We start from the raw sequence: 25,512 nt of genomic DNA, 5'->3' as shown, positions 1-25,512 counted from the left end.
CAATCTGGTGTACCTTTAAGGCATTTTGAGTGTATTTAGGTTTTTTCTTTAATGCATAAAGGGAAAATGTACTTATCTCAATCCCCCTGCTCACTTTTTATTGCTTTTACCATCAGAGTTGAGATGCAATTTTTTTCAATGTATTTATTTCAAGTAAATGAATACATTCATGAATGATTGACAGTATGAATGAATGAAAAGTAGCAATATTTCTTTAGATAGGAATCTCATTGTGTTGCTGTGATTGTTTAAGTAGATGTTTTTCATGATCATAAGCTAAAAATCATATGCACACTAAATGAAACATAATTCTGCATCATGTGTAGTAAGATGTGATACTTGTTTGCAATTAATGCAATGTTTGCTTAAAAGAGCAAACAAAATGTGCGAATAGATGCACAATACAGTCCAAAGACCAATGAAGGTCAGCAGTTTTATTAGAAAATGATATTATCTCAAAGCCGCAACAAAAACGGCATGAAAGAAATTCAATTCGGAAAGAAACACTTCATCAATGAGCTATTGAAATAAACACTGATCATGATGTCATAACAAGCGAATGTTAATATCAAAGAGCAAGAAACATACTGGCAATTTATTTCAGGGAAACCTTGACAAAAGACGGGTTTATTTCCAAACTTATTGCCATACCATGGCAATACCTGCATTGCTGAAAATCTGTCCACAGCAGTAATGTCAAAAACCACGTGGCATGGATGCATTCTGAAATACAAAAAAAGTCTGTAATTTGTGCTAATCTTACATATCCCATTAACAAGTGATTTACACTGTAATCTAAACTATAGTAACACAACTTCTTTATGACCAAACATATTGCTATTGAGCATTAGTACACTGTACGTACATGACTTTTTTATTTTGTATGTCATGTTTCTTTGTCCCAATTTATGGAAATATTTTATAACAGGTTCAAGCTTTTTAAGTCCGTTACGCTCAAGATTTATCGAGAAGCTGGGGTCTTATGCACTAGTCATTGTAACCACGCCCCCCAGGTCCGGGGTATACAGGGGATAGAGGGGGAAATGGGCCGTGTGTTTACCTTTCAGGTGGCCCTCAGTGCCGGGTGAATGCGGTGGTTTTGTCTTCGCTTTAAATATAACGGGTAATGGGCCTTACCTAGGGTCCCTGGGGTGCAGGGGCATTTGGCAGGGATCTTACCATCTGTTAGTCCCCACAGGGCGGGGATTTTAGCCAGGGTTGGCTGGACCAAATGTCAAAGTCCCCACTATTCCTCAGACCTGGGGGGGGGGGGGGGGTTACAATTGTCTGGTGCATTATCGCATGCAGATTTGAGTGAATCGCAGAGAGTGTTTACAGTATTTACTGTCAACAACACAAACTTCTTTAGGCATCTCATTTAGACTTTTTTACTTATTAACAAGCAGAAATTTTGACACAATGGCAATTTTATAACAAACTTGACCATGAAATTGAGTGTTAGCAAGCCAGTACAGTTTGACTTACCATTTGGGTGAAAATTTACTAAACGGCGATGTAAATTGAAAAAAATGGAGTTGCACCTAATTTTTTAAGGTGCAGGTCTAAGAAAAGGCATGACGCTCTAAATATAGAGGTGCAGTTGTATATTAAAGATGTGCACCTCCATCTTAAATATAGAGGTGCAGTTGTATTTATGTAAGAGGTGCACCTCCATTTTAAAGTTTTAATATATATATAGAACATAACGTATGAATAAAGAATTGCACAGCTTGATAACATACAGGTGCACCTGTAAAGTAAGTGTATTTTAGTAACATTGATGATTCTCTCACAAAGCCATGTTGTTTCATTGTAAGGGTATGGCAACTCTCACTCAGTCATGGAGGTTGTTTGGCAAGATGGTTCGCCTTCTCCACACCCTGGACTGACTATTTAGTTATTTCACACGATCTGTGGCCCACAGCAAAACCATCAACCCGCATTTGCCGATTTGTCTTTCAATCACAATCTTGCACTCTTATGGTATCAGCCTTGCTCTCAACATATTCAGTCACAATCTCTAATCTCCCATAGTTTTGCTTGGCACGAGGGGTCACTTTGTACTATTTATTTGCAATCTTTTACACAATCTGTGGATCAAAGCAAAACCATTCATCTATACAGTCACAATAGCTCACAAAGCCATGGTGTTGAACCGCAACCGTCCATTTATCTTTTCAGTCATAATCTTGCGCTCCGCCATGGGGTTTTTTTGGCAGGAGGGGAACCCCTCCCGCACCCTCCCCTTCCAACTTCTTAATTTAATAACATCTGTCATAAAAAAGTGGTGTTGCATTTCAGTTACCTGGTATTTGGACTGCAGTTGTGGCCAGTCGAGCTATCTGATTGGGGCGATTCGGTCCCTTGGGTGATCTCTTGGTCTGAGAATTATAAAAAATGTGTTTGTCACTGTGTACTCTATGATACATATAATTAACAATTAATCCACTTTTGGTCGTATATTTTTACATATTAAATATTTTAATGTTATATACAATCTTTATCATTCACATGGTGTCGGACCGCAACCGTCCATGGATCTTTTCAGTCATAATCTTGCGCTTCGCCATGGTTTCACTTGGCAGGAGGGGATAACCCTCCCGCACCCTCCCCGCCCAACTTCTAAATTTACAAAAAATGGTGTTGCATGGCACAAGAGTTCACCTGTCACACAATTCCTGTATATCTTTTTAGTTTCAATCTCTCAACCAGCGTGTTGGTAATTGAAAGGTGTTCCCATCCTTTGATCTCAGTCAAAACATCTCACTCATCCATTGTTGAGGTTTACAGACGGTACACCCCATCCATCTTTTCAGCGACAATATCTCGTTCAGCCATAGCGATTTCTGAACTGGTCAACCGCATGTCATAAGTTTATGAAATTGGTATCTTCATTGTATGATTTACTGAAAAGTGATTTTACATTTTTACAAAATAATCATACTACTGTACCTGGCTGACGTGACAAGCTCTGCTATGTGTACCGGTATAATCCATGGTCGTAATTAAATCGGTAATCCAACAGGAATTAATTCTTCGCAATTTCTATCCGATCAACAACTGTCAATCATCTAAATAGTATTGATATTGTAAAGCCTAAAATGACAACTACTAACTGTCAAGTGCGACCTTCGTATAGAATGGTAAACAATGCGTATGATTATCTTTAATAAACAAGTGAAAACAAATTATATATCTCAGACAATCTATAGAAATATGTTTTATTTGTGTTTTTGAGTTTACCAAAAGTATTCATAGTAATTGCTTATAAGCATATTTTGAATTATTTTAATAACTAGAAGGGCGCTATTTCGCCGCGTCTCATAGTTTAAATTTCATTCTTCCGTATCGTCACGCTCTGATGACGTTGGTGTCCGGCATGCACGCGCTCATTATAGTTTATGAATAGAAAAAATACTGGTTCCATCACCTTTACGTCTTTTTTTAGGCTGATAGTATGTGCAGCTTTTGAACGAAAGTAGTGCTATGTGTGACCGTAATAGGGCTCTGCCGAGCTTCGCTGGTTGTTTGGCATTGAGGCCAGTCAAAGTTTTAATGAATATCTTTAGGCGTGGGGAGCTGCAATCCAACTGCTAATAAGAAAGTCACACTTCGGGGGCGAATCCAGGATCTGACTTAAGAGGGGGCATAACTTATGGGCGCAATTTTTTTGACATGCGCCCTTCCCTCAGAACCATTTTATTTTGGTTTAAGGTGTTTGCAGGGGTGTTTGCCCCAAGATGATTTTAACAATTTCTAGTCCGAAATGGTGCATTTTTGGTGCATTTTATTACTTTTTTGTCACCGATATTGAAATAAAAAGTTAACTTGGACGATTTATGGGGGGGGGGGGGGTCAACCCCCCCCCCCCTCCGGATTCACTAGTGATGCTGATAACAGATTTCTAGTATACATGCTTTGGCTGTCCTGAAGCCAGTGAAGGCAAATAAATTGAAAATTTTAATGAATGAAACACATGCATAGATTTCTATACATGACAGCCAGGCGTACATATTTTCTTGCGAAGGATAGCACTATACTCATACTTGGATTTTGTTTGATGGCCTCAGAAAATTCAAAACATGCATGTTATCCATCGAAAATTGGTCAAAATCTCACCGCCTAGGAGACAACACATTTCAAAGTCAGGCCGAAACGCAGATTAGAATTTCGATATGTGTCTAACTCAGTACCAAATGAAAACATCCAGGAAAAAAATAATCAGCAGAAAATAGCATCTAGCAGTATTAAATTTTAAGGGTCAGATAATGTCATACATTACCTCTTCTTGATATAATTTTGACAGCTCCTGCACGAAAACTGTTGACTGCTGCCGTAGCAAAAGTCGCGAGAGTGCTCTCCCGTGGTTTAAAAGGGTACCAGCCTTTGGTTTCCATTCCCATTTATTGTTGCTGTCGCAGGATACCAATATTTACTGGTTCCCTTCTAATTCTATTCGTTTAGTTGTGTTCGTCTAGATGCATTCGTCTATCGTCTATATGCTTATTGAAAAATGCATACTGCTATTGATGAATATTAATTTAGCTTTCAATGGTCTTATTACAGTTTATAAATATTATCAGTTATTTAGTATTTATAGATAAGTTGTAGTTTTGTACACAATTTAGTTATTAAGTTATTTAAATGTAAGAACTTGACACATGTCATGTGTCGTTTAGACGTAAACACTAAGCAATAAAGTGAAGGCAACTTAAAGTTGTAAACATAGACAAACGCGTTTGTCAATAACAAATAGGCACAAAGCAATTGCACGAAGGCACCTGCCATTTAGACGAATGCACTTGCAATTTAAAATGAGAAATGCCATTAAGCAGCATGCATTAACTGGCGGATAATCCCTTCCATAGTTTCCATCTTGTTACATTGGTTTCAAATGTGCTTATCATTGGAGGTTCGTTTGAAAATGTTTGTTTGACGGATTTTGTATTCAATGCTTAACGGAAGATGGTCACCCCCAGTAAATTTACATTTTACTGACCGTTCCAAAGCGGTACCTAACAATCCTTGATAAACTGGCATACCTAGTTTTTTATATAGTTTATGTGCACTGTGTTGTTTGTGGGGTTTTATGCTGTTGTTTTTTGTTTCTTGTTTGTGTTGTTTTTTGTTTTTGATTTCTTTGTCTTTGGCGTTTACCCTGTGTCATTAAACGGGGTTTATGTTTAAACCTTTGGCTACTAAGCTTGTTTTTGTAGTTTTTTTCATATAAATAATGATTTCCAGGTAACAAATATGTTCCCTCTTTAGCGTCTTCTAATTGTTCAGGTGAACAAGTAAAGTAAGTAAAGTGCTGTATTAAGTGGTCTAAAATGAATAGAAGTGATTAATATTATTATGGTCCATCACTGATGTATTAACACTGTCATTATCCCTTTGATTTTGTCTGGCATTCCTGACAATATATTTATTTGTATAGCTTTCATAACTGACCTGTCATACATCTCTTTAAAAGAGTCTTATAAATGCAATTATATACCGCTTTCATCAAGTTCATTTAAAGTACCTGTAATGCGATAAATGCATGTTCAAAATGGACAGGGTGCTAATGGAAACTATTCTTGATAACCATATTGTAACCGAGAGAATAAGGAGAGTTTGTCCTTTTGAAGTCCACTAACATATGACATATTCGTTTCCTCCTCATTCTCTGGCGAGTCGCTTCAAATGTCAGACACTGAGCTTTTACATGGCATGTGTATTTTGCGGAGTTGTGAAAAAAAGAAAGAAAGTTGTTAAAATGTGTTCATAAAATTGCAAATCGATGGAAGCTTAGTGCATGATGAATATACTACTTGATTTAAACAATGCATACAATATTTAGCATGTAGATCAGGGTCAGTAATCCTAGGCTAAACGCCAATTACTTGGTCTCTCATTGTCGATGCACTCACTATCAAACACTTTTCCTTGACAATTGTTAGGTCTATGTCCCATTGTTATTGGCTGCAGCGATGTAAACTGCGTGATATTTGGTTTGGAACGTATTTTATCATATTTACTTATCCAGTGCATAAAGAAGTAATTATTTTCCGTTCTTGCGGTTTTAGACTTTTAACCATCTCTCTCTCTGAGAGGAATTCCTTCTGCTGAAGGTTTTATAATAACTTTAATTATATCCCGGTGTTTGCTTATTTTATAACGCGCGTTACAAGCGTGTACAACATGCGTGCTCTACATTTAGCAACTGAAGCTTCTCATTTCAGCTTATATATATATATATTTATTTCCTACATGTAGCCGAGATTTAAGCATCATGTATAAAATGAAACATGTTATAACTCGTTTATAAAATTTGTTTATATTGTCCATGCTATTATAAACATAACATATTTGAAATTCATGCGGAATCAATTGAATAATACGGAGTTCCATTCTATACATAGAGCGTGCCCTCAATTCGCGAGCAAAAAGGCATTACTGTAGGGTTCGATACATTGTACAGAGTTCCGACAGTGCTAAATGACAGCAAAGAAGGTGCCTCGGTTTGCCTCAGTGTTTGTTACTATGGCATTTTTTTCATAATTAAATGTAACATTGTAGTCGTTTCACGAATTCAGAAGTCGATTGTATTAGTTTTCATTACAATAGTTATTTTTATTTATTTGCTCGGCAAATTTTAACCGAGGCGACTGCCTCGGTGTGCCTCAGTGTGGCTACGGCGCTGAATAGAGACAACAAGCTTGTGCCCTACTTAGGTTTGACATATCAAATATACACATGCAGCTGCATTGATGTCGATGATTTTGTATATTTGCTGACGTGCTGCAGAATTGCATCCAACCAATGAGAATACACCACGTCTTTCACGCAGTTGACTATGGCATGTAAAACAACTGTGACACCGAACATATCACTTAGGCCAAAAAAAAAATAGGTCTGTTTCCGGTCGCCCGACCGACCCTCTTATTTCCGCGCCGACCCTATACTTTTTATTGGTGTAAAAGTTAACTGCGCGCATATTTAGTACTTTTCGGTACTTTCTTTCCGTTAATTTTCTTATCTTTGGTGGTCAGCAGTGCTCCAGCTAAGCATAATTAGCGTGGCGGGGCGCCCCGCTGCCCTTTTATGGCGCCCTGCTGCCTTTTCAAACGCCCCGCTGTGCCCTTTTCATTGACAGAGCCGCCTTTGATGATAAATAAAACAAATTTAATCGCCCATTTGTGTCATCAAAGCGACATTGACCTCGCCGAAATTTTAACACATTGTAAATCTGTCAATCAGCGAGTATTTGGCCACTGTCCCATTAGTCAAAACATCGCAATTAGCCATAGGGTAATCCCCTAATCCGATAATTCGGCCGTGTCATCCAATTACCAAAACATCGCCGGTAGGCGGAGCTATTGAAAGTTAACCAATCAGAATGTACATTGAGAAGAACCTGATAATATGATATACGTTCATTAAAATGAGATAGAAAAGGCGACATAATTATGAAAAATCGTGTCAAGCATTGATGAAGTTAAAAAGTAATTGTTATATGTATTGAACAAACAATGCCAGACATTTTAAACATTGATGTTTTTGAAGCAGACGGTCATAGCCATCTCGGGCCATCGGCAAGGTGGCGCTAAGAAAATCAAAAACATGACGTATCACCAAATATTTAATTGGTTTTCGTGAAATGTTCATGATAAAAAATTGATTTGTAAACACAAAAACATATTATTTTTTTTGCTTTATGTAGAGTTTTAATACTACAGTATTTTTCTCCTGTTTACGATGTCAAAAATATCGGCGAGATCGCCATTTTGTCAGAACAATTTTCCGAGTTAATTTCTCAACCTCCCATTATGTATTGGTAAAGTTTTCATCAAGGACAGTGATTTAAAAAATGTCATTTGGTTCTTAAATGTCAGCATATTATTTAGCCAGAGACAAGTAAATAACAGCATAGCTGAATGTGACATTCGTACCCTATCCCGAACGTACCAAAATAAGATTCGTCCCCCTACTATATTGACAGGTCATTTATTAGTCATTTTGATTGTTTCAAATCCTTAGCTGTCTTGGTTTTTGTTTCATTTTTAGATGCTATTTGGAGATAAACTATGTGACATTGACACATACACTTTTGCTGAGCCAAAAATGATACATTTTTTATGAACATTTTATATAGTTATAGCAATCAGTTTGAATGTGAATATAAACTGAGGTGTGTGTTATGGCATAGTTTTTGTATCAGGTGTTACGAAAGTATCACTTCTCCTTAAAGTCTCCCCATTTCTCCCTAAATTGACTGAAGGGAGAAGTCACTTCTCCCAAAGTTTTCAGGAGAGTTTTAGAATTTTAATATTCTATCAAATATAAGAATAGCATTATAGCACAAATGTGAAATTGGTAAATATGAAAAATTGACAAATCTGAGGCACTCTTTTTCGACATCTGTCATACAGACAAACATGTTCAACAATACATGCATTTATATTCTAGAAAATGTATATCTATACATTATAATTAATACACATTATACAGTTCTTAATAAATGAATGGACTTGTATTTACATTTTATGCTTTAGTACCTTTTAAAATTGTCTCATACGCAGTTAATATGGTTGTTTTTGAATAAAAGTCAGCCGCATTCTATTCTAGATCACTTCCCCCCCCCCCCCCCACAAAAAAAAAATAAAAAAAAAAAAAAAAAAAATGCCTACCTACCTACCCTCTTTTTTTTGGGAAGGAGACCGGAAACGAACCTATTTTTTTTTTTGGCCTAAGCATTACATCTTTGATGTACTAGTAGTTTAAAAATCTCATTGACAAGTTTAACTCTCTAAACTAGGCATTTGAGTTATGCTTAAAGATTGAAAACATCAAGTACAGATATTTCTTTCATGCTTTTCGATGAAATATGGGGTTAAACCAGTGAAATAACAACAGTGAAAATATCAATTTGATATTTTCACTGCAAAATAAGGAGTGAAAATATCAACTTTCAGAACTACTTTAAATTCCTTTGTTGTTACATGTACTTGCCTACTGGACTTCAATAAATTATGTCAAAAATGTTAAAAAAATATAAAAGAAATGTTTTATAAATTTAGATAAATATATAATTGGAAATTAACAACTTACCGTTTATTACCGGTTATCCCGTTTATCAAACATTTTACTGATCTTTGAAGCTGAATGTTCGAACATTTGCTTTCATACCAAACAAATTACAGACAAAAACAACTGTTCGAACATAAATAAAATTTTATATCATCGTTCAAATGTATTTTGAACTGTAAACAATTGGTGTACGTGAATTGAGCTTCCTGGAGAATTCACACAACAATTTACAGATAGATCCGATATGTTTTACCCCACCCACACCTCAAAAGGTGTCAACAAACTAGCGTGGCATTTACTCTTTATCTGGAAAACAAACATTTTAAAGCGAAACAGACTGGTCTCTAACAGTAAGATGACTGCCTATTAACTTACTATAAAAACACGCGTACATGCAGTCTTAAACTAAGAAAAATGGTTAAAATCCAATGAGTATCCACATTTGTTTTGCTAACACATTTGACCTTCCAAATTTTCATTCTTTAAATAGCGGCGTAGTAATTTGGTTATGTTTTCATGTCCATCTTGAAATAAAAAAGTGTTTTCATTATTTTTGGATATTTAATAATACTTCATTGTTTACTGTTCATAAAGCTTTGCAATAAAAAACGAGCGAATATTTAGCTATAAGAATGAATAGCAGAGAACTATTTCTCAGCAAACCGAAAGTAGAAAAGTTGACAGCTATAATTATGCATGAGGGGCGCCCCACGGGTAGCGGCGTAAAGCCCACCCCTTTCAAAAAAGAGGGTAATTCAGAAATAAATAAAAAACAAATAAAACTCCGAAAATAAGCATAAAAGAAACAGAAAATTTGTTTATTTCAGTGTAAGATCGTATTTAATTTCACTCGTGATCATAAAAAAACTACATTTTCACTCGTGGCTTCGCCGCTCGTGAAAATATGTTTTTTTATGACACTCGTGAAATAAAATACGATCTTAAATAAACAAATATCCTCTATATCTTTTTATATTTCTTAACTCCGCAACATCTAAATGTATTGAAATAGCGCCTTTAGCTTAGATTGTGTCGATTAATTTATCAAATTCATAACTGTATTGTTGTATAAGAGGCTATTAGGATTTGGCCGGTGTAAGGATGTATTTAAACCCTAATAGAATTACGACCCAGTCATTATTCTTTAGAAAAACATGATTACACGAGAATTTGACTTTAGATTCTCGGTCAATTAGAGGTTAATGTGTAGCTGAAGTTGACTCTCGTGTAGAAATGAAAAACGGAAAAATTGGCTGGTATTTCTTGGCATGTATGCGAACTACAGAAACAAGCTCGGTAGCAAAAAGTTTAAACATAAACCCGGTTTAATGGCACTGGGTAAATGCCAAAAACATAGAACATAAAAACAAAAAAATCACAAACAAGAAACTTGGCAGAGCAGCACAAAACTCCACAAACAGCACAGTGCATACATACTATATATAATCAAAGCACTGAAAGTGCTGATGGACGGTGACATTGTTCGGTCTGCTGCAAGTATAGAACTAAGTGCTTTCTCTTATAAACACTGAAAATCATCGGGACCTAATCTTGAATATAGGAGCATAATTTGAACACTCTTAGGTGAGGACAATTAGACAATGCTTCAAACCAAATATCTAAGCTTGATATTATTTTCCAAACATATTCATTTAATTTCATTTTAATGCTGTAGCTTTGAAAAGTTGATGAAAAGGTCACCTGGCAATATTATCGTTCATGTTTGTTTGCAGAACTACATCATGGTCAAAATTTCATTCCAGTTGCATAACAAATACGCCAAAAGGACACAATCAATATAACCGAACATTAACAGATGTTTTCAAAACAGTAAACATGGTCCAAAGTTCAATGTTGTTCTCAAAATTAAAAACGTAGGCCTTAGTTGAAGCAACTGTGCACAAGATGATCAATTTGCAAGAAAAAGAATTGTCGAAAACTGACATAAACTTGGTATGAATGTGTACAATGCATTGAATCTTACTAACTGAAGTACCACATAGTTTACAATTTATTTTAGCTAAGCAGTTATTTCGTATTTTTCCATTAAAAATATTACTGGGTATGTCTAGGTATATACCTTAAATATACCACCCATTTGGAGAAAGCCTTCGTAGCACAGTGGATACAACACTGGACAGCTATTTTTTTACATTTTGGTTCTTTCTCTATAATTATGAATCAAAGCTTAACACATTCTATTAAATAATTGTCCTGAGTTGCGTTACAGGAAACAAAATTTTGGTGACAATCTGGTGTACAGTCCCTTTAACGTAACCCGAGAACAACAATGATGAATTGTTTTCCAAACATAGCAACATTTTATTGCAGTGGCCACAAAAATAAAAATAAAAATAAGTGAAAATGTCACAATCATGGTTAGCCAAACACAACATTTATAATTATTTTTAAAGCAGTACATTTTGACCAATCTGAAAACAAATGAAAGAGGGTCAAAAGGTCACAGTAAAGGAGATCTGAGGACAACATTGATAATTGTTTTGCAAAACTTACTGAATTCGTTGCAGTACCTTAGAATAGAAAAGATGGTTAAACGGTAATTATCAAGGTTATTCAAGTACAATATTAATATTTGTTTTAAAAGTTATACACATGGTCTAAATTTCTTTGCTGTTGCTTTAAAAACAGAATGTATGTCAAAAAATCATATTCTATGTCATCAAAGCATAACATTGCTTTTTGTTTTGAAAACTGTACTAAAATACTTTCATTGAAGTAGCTTAAAAATAGGAAAGTATGTCGAAAGGACAACGTTATCCAAGCACAATTTTGATTTTTGTTTTCGAATAAATGGTCTTAATTTCATGGCTGAAGCTTCACATTTAAATATGTTTCAAAAAGCCACAATCTAGGTCATCAAAACACAACATTAAATATTGTTTTCAAAACTGTCTTAAATGCTATAGCTCTAAAAAATAATTAGGTCAAAAAGGTCCCAGTCAGAGTCATCCGAGAACGACATATATAAATATATGTTTGTTTTCAAAACAGTACAGATGTCAAATTTTCATTGATTTAGCTTTAAAAAACGTATTCAACAACTTCAGGAAATGTGTAAATAAGTTAGCCTTTGTCGAGCTTACAAACATTTTTCCTTGACGAGTTGTATAATACAGTCTTTTATATGATGACGAGTCTTAGTATCTTTTTATCAAAATATTCTTGAAGTAAAGACAGCAAAAACAACCAACCTGTTTTACTTCTCTAGTAAAAAGCAGGATACCATAAAAGCGATGCTATTCTCTGCACTACATGCATGCATTGCAAAAATGTTGTATTATTAAATTTATTAAATTTCAAACCAGAGAATCATGGGACCATTCTCATACTGTTTGTAAGAAGAATACATATAAATGTGATATCAAGTACAGCAGAAGGAATAACAACAAAAAACTAAACTCTTTCTTTTTAATTGTGACATCATAATGGTCACCGGTAAGATGAAGTCATAGATTACTATGTCTTCATGACGTCATTTCCTATTTAAACCAATATAGTACCCCATTCAGTACCCAACCTGATTGAAAGTTTTTATCAGGAGATAAGATAAATATCACATTTTCCTCTTAAGAATTGGTTGGAAATTTAATTTTACCTTTTTTCATCACAATGAATACAAAATGACAAATTGTCATTTAAAAAAAAATATTCTTGCCAATGAATTTGTTTAAAACATGTGGAAGGATACTATAAGTTCCATGGTCAGTAGGTAACCTGATATGGGATATTCAATGTAAAGGAAACCATATTGCGGTGGAGTGAAGCTCGAACCTTAATATGGATTCTTGCCCCCCCCCCCCCATATATCCAATACTATGTCACCTACTATCCCTGCAATGTAAGTATAACGTTGACAACCTGTTACCCTGTTTAAATGTTTTATTTATTCATTGAAATATTCATCAAATCCGAATAAAGACGCCATTTTGGTGTGATATAAATTTGGAAAATGGAAAAATGTGGTGTCACCGCGTGACCTGTCCTTGACCAACAGCGGTGTTTCATAAATATTGGGGTCGTGATATTTTTTTCTGACCAATAGAAATAGACAAATGTTATATTCATATCCCAATGTGTATTTAGGAGAGAACAAATATGTGATGGCTGTATTTAACTGGATATAAAGAATACAAGAAAATAAAAAAACACAAACAAATTCTTTATGACAAAACATTATTAAGAATGGGTGGAGTGATTGCTGATAATGAGCCCTTCTTAATCATTAAGCTAGTTACTTTAGGTCATTTAACTGACTTAGAATACAACCTCATTGTCTAATTCATTGTCGACGTCAAATCTTATGCAGGGATTGTGCATCAGCTGAGTGACAGAAGGCTGAGGAAAAACCAAACTTGAAGAATGAAATTGTTAATGATTAAGGATAGCACTTCATTTATGCCTATCTGAAATTTCATTTGCTTAAAGGGACTGTCTCACAGATGAATAAATAGCGAAAAAAATAAAATTGTCGAAAAATGACATAAACTTGGCATCGATGTGTACAATGCATTGAAACTTAATTATTGAAGTACCACATAGTTGACAATTTATTTAAGTTTAGCGGTTATTTCGTATTTTTCCATTAAAAAAAAGTTACTAGGTTAGTCTACCGGGGAAATTCATTCCTTATGCGTGATTGCCTAGTCGGCGTTATCACGTGATATTACCGAGGTAGGTTTATAGCTTAATTATGTCACCCTTATTGTGTAAGCCTTGATAGCTCAGTAGGGAATACACCAGTTTACAATTTTGGCGACGCGGGTTCGAACCCGGGCTCCGACACATTTTTTTTTAACATTTTGGTATTCTTTTTTTTACAATTTTGACATCAAAGCGTAACACATTCTATTAGATAATTGTCCTGAGATTCTTTACAAAAAAAACAACTTTTTTTGGTGCCAATCTGTGAGACAGTCCCTTTAATTGTAGGTTTATTCTATTTTTGTTGTTAAAGCTGCACTCTCACAGATTGAAAGTATTGACAACTTCTTTATTTTTTGTCTTGGAACGAGCCATTTTTTGCGAAAATCCATGGAAACCAGTAATATAAGACTGCTGACAAAAAATCAGATCATAGATTCTTATGCTTAAGTTCAAAAATTGATGTTTTATGCATTTTTCTTTAACCGTTAGTATCAGTTTAAGCCATTAAACATCAATTTTTTAATGTAAATATGAAAATCTAAGATCTGTTATTTTGTCAGATATTTTATAGCATTGGTTTGCACACGCAAAAATTCGCTATTTCCAAAACAAAAAAAATAAAAGAAGCTGTTAAAAAAGTCAATCTGTGAGAGTGCAGCTTTAAGGGCTCATTATTTCTTAGTCTTAACAAATTGATGTTAAAATTTAGATTCTTCTTATCCATAAACATCTATTAAAACAAGTTTTTTTTAAAAAAATAGGGTGTTTTGAAAATATCAAAATTGAATTAAGGAAACGAATTTCATATTTGTCAGGTTTGAACTGACATTTCCAAATGCTGTATCCTTTTGAACAGGCCACAAGTCCAAGATATACGCATTACCACAAAATTGACCAAGCACAATTTTGATCACAATTCACACACTGTGCAAGCATGTCAAAACATGGCCATGTTAAAATTGCAAAATTTCCTTCTGATTGAAAAAAAAATCACAGGCTGTCAGACTGAATTACTGACACTCCTTTTCTATAATAGTTCATGCTGTCTTCAGAATTAAATTGAAATAACGAATACGGGCAGTGTAACATTCTGCCAAAGGGGGTAGTGCATTCATAGTATGTGGATGTCCTGGATTAAATATGCAAAATTAACATACCAGGTCTCTGTTTGGAGGGAGAACATATTTATATAAAAGGGTTATGCATGATTTTCTCTGAACAGTTCAGTAATATGGCTTGTTTTTATTGATCTTGTTTAGACATACATGTTTGATGCTTGATAGGCATACCAATGAGAATAATTTGCCCAAATTTGCAACAGAACAATTTTTATTTAATTAATTGCCAAAAAATGTCAAAATCCTGTCTATATTCTAGTATTTTGATAAAAAAAAATTCATTGAATAAGACCTTTTTGGGCTATTTAAACACTGTAAATATCCGTAAAGCTATATACATGTATACAATATTGATATCCCCAGCATGCACAATTAAGTTATGCATTATCTTTTACCATTGTTAATTTTAACATACAAGAAAAATGTGTAGTCAATGATAGAGAATAATAAGTGGCAGATTTCAAATCAAGGCATTTAAGGCTCACCAGGGGCTTAGCACCGTCTAGATAATACAGCCGGGCTAGCTCCGTGTCCTTATGCCAGGATCATTTATAGGAACTTTATCTTGTTGAAAAGTTTAATATTTGACTAGTCCAAATAAACAGCAACTTCAGAGTCTTTGACAAGTTATGTTTTGGCGATTTTTTATGTCCACATTCAACTTTTTCTCCTAGCCAAGAATGACATTTCAAGCACTAAGTTTATTTAGTTCAAATAATTGTACATTGAATGATTTTTTACCATTTTTGATATGGCACGTCACGTAGTGAACACGTCTATAATTTTCGACTTGATGTATATTGAGCTTCAAGATGACGCGCATCAGCTAGATAGTTCCAAAATGGCAATGCTATGTTGACAGAAGCTGATCGGAATTTAAGTGTTTAATGAAACACTTGTGTAATTATACACACTTGTGTGATTAAACAATGATATTGGCTCAAGATAAATTATGTGAAACTTTTGTGTTTCTATTTTGCAATGCAGTGTTTAATATTGAAGTGTTACAGTTGAAGAAAATATTTTACTATGGTATGAATCAGATCAACATGGCATAAAGGGAACCAAATTATGCACTGGTCAGTCAATTGTAACCAGGCCCCCCCCCCCCAGATCTGGGGAATAGTGGGGACTTTGACTTTCAGTACAGCCAACACTGGCTAAATTCCATGCCATAGGGGGACAAACAGTTGGTAAAATCCCCGCCAAGGTCCCTGCACCCCGGGGACCCTAGGTAAGGCCAATTACCCGCTATATTTAAAGCAGACAAAACCACCGCCTTCACCCGGCAATGCGGGGCCACCTGAAAAGCAAAAACACGACCAATTTCACTGGCTATTCCCCGGTATATCCCCGGACCTGGGGTGGCCGTGGTTACAATTGACTTGTGCATTATTTTCACAATTTTAAAGAAATACTAATATATTTTTAATGCAGAAAGATGACAACTGTGACTCAGAATGCAAGTTGTTTCGAGTTATTATCATTATTTTTCACATCAATATTTGCAACAATTATTAACATCTACTATTAGCACGAAGCAAAACGACGTTATTGTTTTTTGGATTTTCACTGAGTTCGTATTTCCATGTTTTACTGCAACTTACTTTTAGCACAGTGATTTGGTGGGAATGAGCTGAATTTTGACCTTTAGAAAATTTAGTGAAATTTAACCTAAAATAACCTAATTTATTTTTTTTCTAAAGGATTTTTATGAATTACTGCACTTTCACAAAGTCAGAAAATCTCGAATTGTCTAAATTTAGACAATTCCGAGATCTTCTGACTTTGAAAAAGTGCAGTAATTCATAGTTATTTTATGCTAGATCGTTGGTAGGAGTGACCCCTTTGATGAATATGAAGAAAAAAAATATGTATTTTAGGTTATTTTAGGTTAAATGTCACTAAATTTTGTAAAGGTCAAAATTCAGCTCATTCCCACCAAATCACTGTGACTTTTAGTAGTGGGTGACCTTTCACCAGATGTATTTCAGTCATTAATTGTATTGCGTTAAATTCAGCCAATATGACCACAAGGTGATGATGTTATTCAATTACTTATTTTTACTTCTCCTTTTTAGCACTAACAATCCATTGTAAAACTCTAGTTTGATGCCTTAAATCCCATTTGACATCGGAAATTCCACGGATATGTGTTGATTCGTCCGCCATCTTGGATAAACCGGGGCATTTTGGGTCATGTCATTAACGCATCATATTTTGATGATTCTACTTAAAGAATCTACAGTATGATATATATTTTAAAATATTTCGATAGTTTAAAGTATTGAATTAATCTGTTTAGCAACAATGTACTTCAGTATTCAGTTCGAAACATTTACGGATTTGTTTTTCATGTCAGCTGATCATTTGGAGCTCCTCGGCCATTTTTTCGATAAAATGGCCGAGGAGTTCCGAATGCAGTTTGGTATTATAGGTATGACGTCACCATTGCGTCATATGTACTTCCGTTGTGTGGAAAATTCTCAATAAAAAATAATGTTTTTATGACTGATAGACATGTTTTCACATGTTCAATACACTGTAAATCAAAAATATCATTATTCCTGAAACTTTTATACCTTGAGTATCTATTATTGCTTGATTTATCATTTAGAATAGAGATTTAAGCATAAACTGCTGCCCTATAGTTGAAAGGTCATTTTGGAAGAACTGTCATGGCGGAGTGTGCAAATTTTAGAGTTTGTTTTTTCAAGTGGAGAGATTTTTCTTAGGAATAACTTGACCCCCCCCCCCTTTTTTATTGGCTTAAAAGGTAATTTAAAGCTTGTACTTTAAGAACATATATGTTTATCATAGCTGCATTCGCTCGAAATGCCTTTAAATGTTGTCTAAAAATAATCATTACACATTGAATGATAGAGGAAATGACAATGGTGGTGTGTAACCTTAAGGTGGAACTATTTCCATGTACAGGTCGATATTGGCGAAATGATTTATCAATATAAATATTTGATTTCAGTATCAATTGTCAATAAGTTATACATGACCTACTTCTCTCACTATTCGCCCAGATATTTAAAAAAAAAACAACTATGTAACAGCCAATTAAAATCAGCTGTGTATTCAAAACAATGATACGAACTATTTAGTGCCATTTGTACGCGCTGATTTTGGCGTGCTTTGGCTGGTAGTTGGGATCGGCTGATGTGCCTACTTAGGACGGGCCCTGAGGGGCACCGTCCAAAAAACTAGGTATGATTATCAAGGCTTGTTAGGTATCGCCTTGGAACGGTCAGTAAAATGTAAATTTACCGTGGGGTTTAAACCAGTTTAAGTGCACAAACCTCACGCTTATCCCAACAATCCTAAATAAATAAAAACGCAAAAGGTAAATCTTATCAAAGTATTCATTAACTTGAGTCATAAAAGTAAATGATGCCACAACGAGAGTTATTGAAATTATACACGAGCGCCTCATCGCGGGTGCATCATTTCAATCACGAGGATAGTAAGGGGCGTAACTGTTTGTACCATGTTATCAAGGACACATTCAAATACTAGCGTGCGGTAAACGTGAAATGCGTTGTAATTTATCTGCACGTTTGTTATTAAACGGTTCAGCTGTTTTCTGTTGACTGGCCCGATATGGGTGGTTTTTTTTTAAACAAAACAAAGGAATCACTCTAAAACATGGTACAGCAAGGCTTCAATAACTAGCAAATTGTTGTCATAAAAGCTTGACTATCGAATTGTTCATTGATACAGTGTCGAGTGATTGTAATAAGGCGAAAAAAATGTTTCATATTTTGTTATTGCCTTGATTGCCTAGAGAAGAGAGGTTTTCCATGCAAGTTCTTTTTCGCTTAATTGTTTACTTGAAATGGACATTTGCATATAATCTGTACCGGCGGTACCATTCATTATTGATGTCTTCGCTCATGCCTCTGTCACTGGGATCTCAGGCCGGATTCCGATTTAACCAATTAGAAAAGCTTTAACGATAACAAATTTCAATTAGGTCCTTCATCGTTTGTTTTAAGTGATTTATTTCGCCATTCACGCAAGCGCGTTTGCTTGAATAAAATCAATCGCTCTGACACCAAGTAAAAAATTATATTATTTTTTGGCATCATATTTTGTATATAAGTACTGTGTTTTTTTGTGAGTTTTGTGCTATTGCTTCATGTTTCTAGTTTTTGATTGTTTGTTTTTGTGTTCTATGTCTTTGGCGTTGACCCCGTGCCATTTTACGGGGTTTATGTTTAAACTTTTGGCTACTCTGCTTGTTGCTGTAGTTTTTCATATTGTGAAGATTCAGCTGTACTGCTTACATATCACTAAAAAATTAATTTGGCAGCCCGGCGCAGCCTGGATAATACTGAATTAGTGGTAAAGAAAACCAAATATATACTTTACTAAGGGTATGATAGCAAAATTTATGTTACCAATTACCTTAAGTGTTAATATTACTGTATGTGTTAGTCCTTAGACAATTCAAAAGTGGCTCACTAGACATCAAATTTGATTACAATTATAACTGGCTGTACCAGTCAGAGATAGTGAGAAAGAGATAGTGAGAAAGATATATATATATATCTTATCAACAGCAATATCTCAATACAGAGTATAACTATACAGTTACAGTTATTTCGTGTTACTTGTTTTGTCGAATTTAAATCAAACGCAAACACTCTTTTTGAATAAGTAAATTAGTCTACTTAAAGCTCAAATACAATCGTGCGAAGATAAAAATGTATTGTTTGATCGCAGATTCCCGAAATAAACAATGTAAATACAGGATTAAATAATTAAATCACATAACGCTGAAATCAAAGTAATCAAACCTACAACGAAAATGTCAGGGACAAGCCATGTTTAGAGGCACAAGATAAAGGCCACCGAGTCTTGCATATTGTACGAAACAATGGCCTTGTGAATGATAAAGTGTGCACATGTGCCATGAAAGTAAGACAATGAGACATGCATCAAAAGTTGATTTATTTACTGCCATATTCTGCAATTTCTTCTTTCAAATGTTCAATCTAAGAATACGATCAATATGATGTAACGCAGAATATTGCAATATTGCATATTTTCCTCGTCCACCATGCGATATGATAGTTATGTGACTTGCTATACGTAAGCCTTATTTCATATAGAACGTGTTTTCTAAGATTCATGCCAATACATTTTATGTCTTTTGAATTCTTTGTCAATACCCCATGTGTTTTCTTTGGAAACACATGACAAAGATAAAGAGTGCCGCGGAGTCAATACAATCACTCGTCTGTTTTTTTATCCTTGGAAAAGGGCATAAATCAACAATTATTAAAAGTAATGGGTTTTGTTGTAGATGTTCGTACTGTCTATGGCAACACAACATCTCATATAAATATTTTGATTGAACTGTGAGCTATCGTCAAGGGTAACGTTTGTGAAAACGGACCCCGAGCACGCCGACTAAGCCGACGACACAACACCTATGACGCTTATCGCACTGTATCTTTGTATGGTATTCAAACTACATATTATATCGCTCATTGTCGTCTTATACATATATTGCATAATTCTAATGTCAATGTGTGCACTTCTAGCACTATGATTGTGTCACATTCCAGGGACAGACGAGTTCGGTGAGCCGTGTCACGGGGGCCAATACAAGCATATGTGGTCCAACGGCCCCAAGGAGTGCCATGAGATCCCAGACTATACTTTTGACGACCACTTTAGATGCCCCGTACCCTCCTTTCTGCCCAGAGCCGCCCTCAGGGAATACCTAGAAGGTACGTGTTGTATGACGAAAAGCGTTTCAGATATTTAAACTTAACTACGTAGGGCCAAAATCAGACATCGCCGCATTCATCATTTCTTACCTGGCTTTATTTTGTATATCGCGGTTTCAAATCACTAAACCGCGCCATCTTCTGTTCTCACATAAATAAACCGGAACTAGTTTTTAATACACACGTTCCCATTTACTCCACACCATCAAACAGTCAATCCAATTAAACATAAAAGAACGTAATGGAGCACAACGTAACGCAATTGTACGTAACGGGACGGTTATATGAAATAACCCAAACAAAATAATCAAGAAACATACATCATATACACAATAACAATCAAAATAATACAATTAACATAACAAATAGAAGTTCGCAAAGTATTTTAATGACGTTCAAAAATACTTAAGGTTACAAAAAAGTTGTCTTACCATAAAAAATTGCCTAAACGAACCTATCATAATTAAATGTAAATTAACTTCATTTATAAAAAGGAAAAATGTAACAAAAATAACTTACTAAACATTGGTACGTTTTCCGATTTATTTAGCAAAAACTAAACATTCAGTCATGTCCTTTCACTTGCACCTTACACTGTCCAAATATACTTTCGCCCGGAGATCGCGCAGCTGCCAGTATGTTTCAAAATAATTGGTCCGATTAATTTCTGCTATCAATCTTACAATGAATCATACTCGCTAGCGACATACAAAGCTTATCAGTTTAATAAACGTATTCCTAGCTGCAGCACCAGAACGAAATTTTAATCATTTTTTAAGGAAAATTTGGATACTTTTTGGGAGAAACGTGTTTTATAAAACAAATTCTTTATATCAATGAACAATATTTTGTTCAGCGCCTTTCAAGCTTAAATGTATGTTTTCACATATTTGAGTGCATGGCTTCAGTTTTGAATTATTGCCTAAGAAACTAAAGACTATTTGTTCGTGGACAAACAAGCGCAGGTTGTTTTTTTTCTATCAAATGTGTGTACTTTGTTAAACTCATAATGCTATGTAAGGAATGAATGTATAACTACAGGTTCAATCCATAGTAATTTGGGTTCATCGCCAAAAACAAATAAATTAAAATTAATGAAAACCTTATAGTTGATAAAATAGTGTTCCTATTATAATAAAATAAATATTGCCCGACCTCGACTAAAAATATCACGTTTTCATTAATCAGAATGATAAACTGTGCGCTAACGGGACCTTTCTTAAACCATTGTATCACTATCGTTATGCTTTTATATTATTTAATATTTATACAGGCCGATGGACGAAGGGCGAAGAAGACCTTCGCAAATATATCAAATTCAACACCGTCGTCCGTAACGTTGTTTATAATGATGCAAGTCAAAACTTCACCGTCGTCTCAACGGACATGAAAGCCGGCGTGTCTTCTACTGAAGTGTTCAGTCACGTAATCGTCGCAGTCGGCATTTTCAACGCTCCAAACAAGCCACCCTTTGATGGTATAGAGAAATTCGAAGGTCGGATCATGCATTCCCATGATTTCCGCGACGCTAAAGAGTTCAAAGGTCAGCGTGTTTTGGCTGTCGGTGCGGGCTATTCCGCGGAGGATATAGCCTTGCAGTGCATCAAGTTCGGCGCAAAAAGTGTCATTTGCACGTGGCGCACGAAACCAATGGGCTTCAAATGGCCGAAAGGGATCGAAGAGCGGCCACTCTTGCAGCGACTTGACTGCGAGACAGCGTATTTCAAGGACGGTTCCAGTGCGAAGGTTGATGCAATTATCTTGTGTACCGGATACCTGTACGCGTTCCCGTTCCTGGAAGACCGGCTGCGGCTGCAATCTAGGCTAACCTACTACCCGGACAATCTGTACAAGGCGACCTTATGGCTTGGTGGCGGAGGCCGCCGATTGTTCTACCTGGGTGTCCAGAATCAGTACTTCTCATACTCTATGTTTGAAAACGAGGCTTTGTGGGCATGCAGGTACTTGGAACATTACACAATGATTAATACTTAAAACCGTAAACACTTTTCAAGTCGTTGATAAAAGCCGTTTATGCACATGGTAGAATGTCGGGTTCAAACTGGCTAGAATTACTTGAATTACTAGTCTAAGAGTTGTAACGAGGTGAGTGATTCCCGTATGTAAAGAATTTTCTTGATTATTTGCGGATTATAACAGCATTCTTTTACTTTTTCTTACATTTTAGCCTGTTTCACTCACGTCTATGAGTTTCCAAATAACTGTCACATTTAAATAATAAAGAGTTAAATGGATTTTTTTAGATTCAGTGTAATATTGCAATGTATCTTTTACTCGTTCAATATATGTTTTAGTGTACATGCGGAAAATTATGTTGTTATATTATACTGAAACATACATATAGTTTATATACAAGTATGCATAGCCTATTAAACTACCTTGTGTCGCTCTATTTTAGGTACATTATGGGCACCATACCAGGCGAGCCGAAGAGCGAGGCGGAGATGCGCATGGACGCGGACAAGTGGGTGAAAAGGAGGCAGGGGCTGAAAGGATACCACGATGAAGTCGACTTCCAGGCGGACTTTGTCGCGGACCTGAGTGGCGCGGTAGGGTACAAAATGGAAGCGAAGAAGATTGCAGACATGTTCCACAAGTGGCTAAACGATAAGGATGCGGATGTTGCAAGCTACAGGGACCAGAGCTTCCAGTCACCGTTCACGGGGACGGTATCGCGACCCCTCAAGTCCGGCTGGTGGAGGACTTTTGATGACAGCACAGAGTCTGTTGTGAAAAACTATGACTAGATGGGCGCAGAATTGCTTACATGGCTTACCTTACTTTCTGTATCATATTCAGACTTGTGGATTAAATTCAAGGAAACAAAAACTATGTTTTATATTTGTTTGGTTGAAATTGCTTTTTATCATTATAAGTGCAGTGCGTCAGGATTTTGCTTTTTATGTAGTTCCGCTTACACGTTTATGAATATGTTTATTGCTGGCAGTCATGAAGTCGGGTCATGTGTTTTTCATTCTCTAATTAACATAATCAGGTCAAAGTTGTTCGTAGCCGCAATCAATACGAACAGTTTTTACTTCATACATTTTCATTAAATTAATAATATTCCTATTTTGTTTTACTATGCAATAACAATAATTACTATTGTGCCATTTGTTAATATGGTAACATTCCTTATATGACTACATCCTATACAACAGTTTAATCATCAATGGTGTGTGTTTTTTTCGTTTTTCTCAAAATATTCTGAACGACGATATGGATTTATATCTTTTTATATGTACTGGAACGTTCTTTGAATGTAAATCGAGCTTCCAATTTCGAAAAGAAGTAATGAAAAATCTTAAAACAGGTTCCACCAAATGCTTTTTTAGGATCTTTGTTAAGACAATTGGGAATAATTATAGCAAGAGTTTTAAGGCCTTGCCACACAAAGTAATGTTTATAACACTGTGAGTATAGTCTCTGATAGCAATAGACATAATTATGTACTAAGTTAATTGTGATTTTTCCTAACGTTTTCTTTCGCTATTTTGGCCAAGGTTTAAGTTCTAAATACTGTTGATGACACCATAAATCTAACAATACTATAAATGCATTAAAAAAGTCAAAGCAATAATAACCATTCAAAGGTATCATTCAGGATTCCAGCTATAATTGATAATTAGACATTAGCATTTTCTTCCCAAATTTATGAAGGTCACTAAACATTACACACCCTAGAAACGTAATTGACAACAATTTTGAAAAAGAGTAATCTGACTACAAAGCTAGACTAGATAGTGGAATATTGCCACTTGCTTGGTGAGGTATGTGTGGTGCGTACTGTTTCAACTCTGGGATATCTTTTACACAGTCTTGGTGGGTCAGCTGTCTCTTGGACTAGATCGCATCAATCGCCTCAAACACTGAAATAGTACACACATGAGCAACGAGAAAACAGTGGATTTCAAATTAGATTAAAAGAAAAGAACCCGAAATCGGGCATTTCTAAGCCGCCTTCAGACTTATTTCCAATAATTGCCGTGCGCTTTATTTTGTCTCTTTTCCGTTCAAAATATTTGTCATCCGATTTATTATCGTAACTATTTAGTCGGGTGTTACAAATTTTGGGGCTAGGTGTACAAGTTTTGAGAAAAGTATGGTTTTGATAACAGTTATCCTACCAAAAAATGTAAGCTTTCGCTTTTTCCATGCGTTTATTAGCTGTTTGCACAAATTTGTCAGTCCAAATAAGATTCACACATTCATCTTTATCATAGCCAAAATAGTCAGCATGAAATATAACGTATTTAGTTGCAGATTGTATATTATTTATCATATCAATATCTTTGATTTTCGATAAACTTATCCAAAGCACATTTGTTGTTGCCTTGCAAAGTTTGAGACCTGAATGTTCTCCAATATATCAATTAGGTTTTGAACAACTATTTTTTTGAAATGGAGTATTGTCGTCTGTAAGCTGGATAGCCTTTAGACATTGTTAGTGTACTTTTATACCTTCAAATTTATCATATGCTATTAAAATGGATTGCTTACCTTTCAAATACAGTTAATCAAAAGCTACCGCACTCATATGTTAGCTTATACTTTGGGACTTTAACATACATATACTTGATTCATATTTGCTTAAATAACGAACAATAAGTCAGCCAATAAGGTTGTATTCAAAGTCAGTTAGATACCCTGAAGTAAAATCAGAATGATAAAAAAGCATTCACATATTTTATAGGTTATCAAATCATTCAATCAGAAAAGCAAAAATCACTAGTGCTTAAAAAATAATAACAATTTCGATTGTTTTAAACTATATGTTCCATCTTAGAAAAGTCCGAGAAAAAAAATATTTTGTATAGCACTGTTTTTCTTGTCGTAAAAGAATTAGCGTTTCTGCTCGATTACAAAGTTCTCATAGTTCACTGCATTCA

At 35.2% G+C, this 25,512-nt stretch overlaps 1 protein-coding gene across 1 annotated transcript in view; it reads left to right on the top strand.

The window, feature by feature from the left end:
- The window catches only part of LOC128244639 (flavin-containing monooxygenase 3-like), a 41,354-nt gene extending 16,436 nt beyond the window's left edge, over positions 1-24,918 (top strand). Inside the window, exons 2-4 of the mRNA XM_052962658.1 lie at positions 20,438-20,602; positions 21,876-22,563; positions 23,022-24,918. Coding sequence (XP_052818618.1) covers positions 20,438-20,602; positions 21,876-22,563; positions 23,022-23,370 — 1,202 coding nt within the window. The 3' untranslated portion in view covers positions 23,371-24,918. The remainder of the gene's footprint in view (positions 1-20,437; positions 20,603-21,875; positions 22,564-23,021) is intronic.
- Positions 24,919-25,512: the final 594 nt, after the last annotated feature.

This window comes from Mya arenaria, chromosome 8 (genome assembly GCF_026914265.1).
Source record: "Mya arenaria isolate MELC-2E11 chromosome 8, ASM2691426v1".
In the NCBI taxonomy this organism is placed as follows: Eukaryota; Metazoa; Mollusca; class Bivalvia; order Myida; family Myidae; genus Mya; species Mya arenaria.
This window is presented reverse-complemented; position numbering and strand designations above follow the sequence as displayed.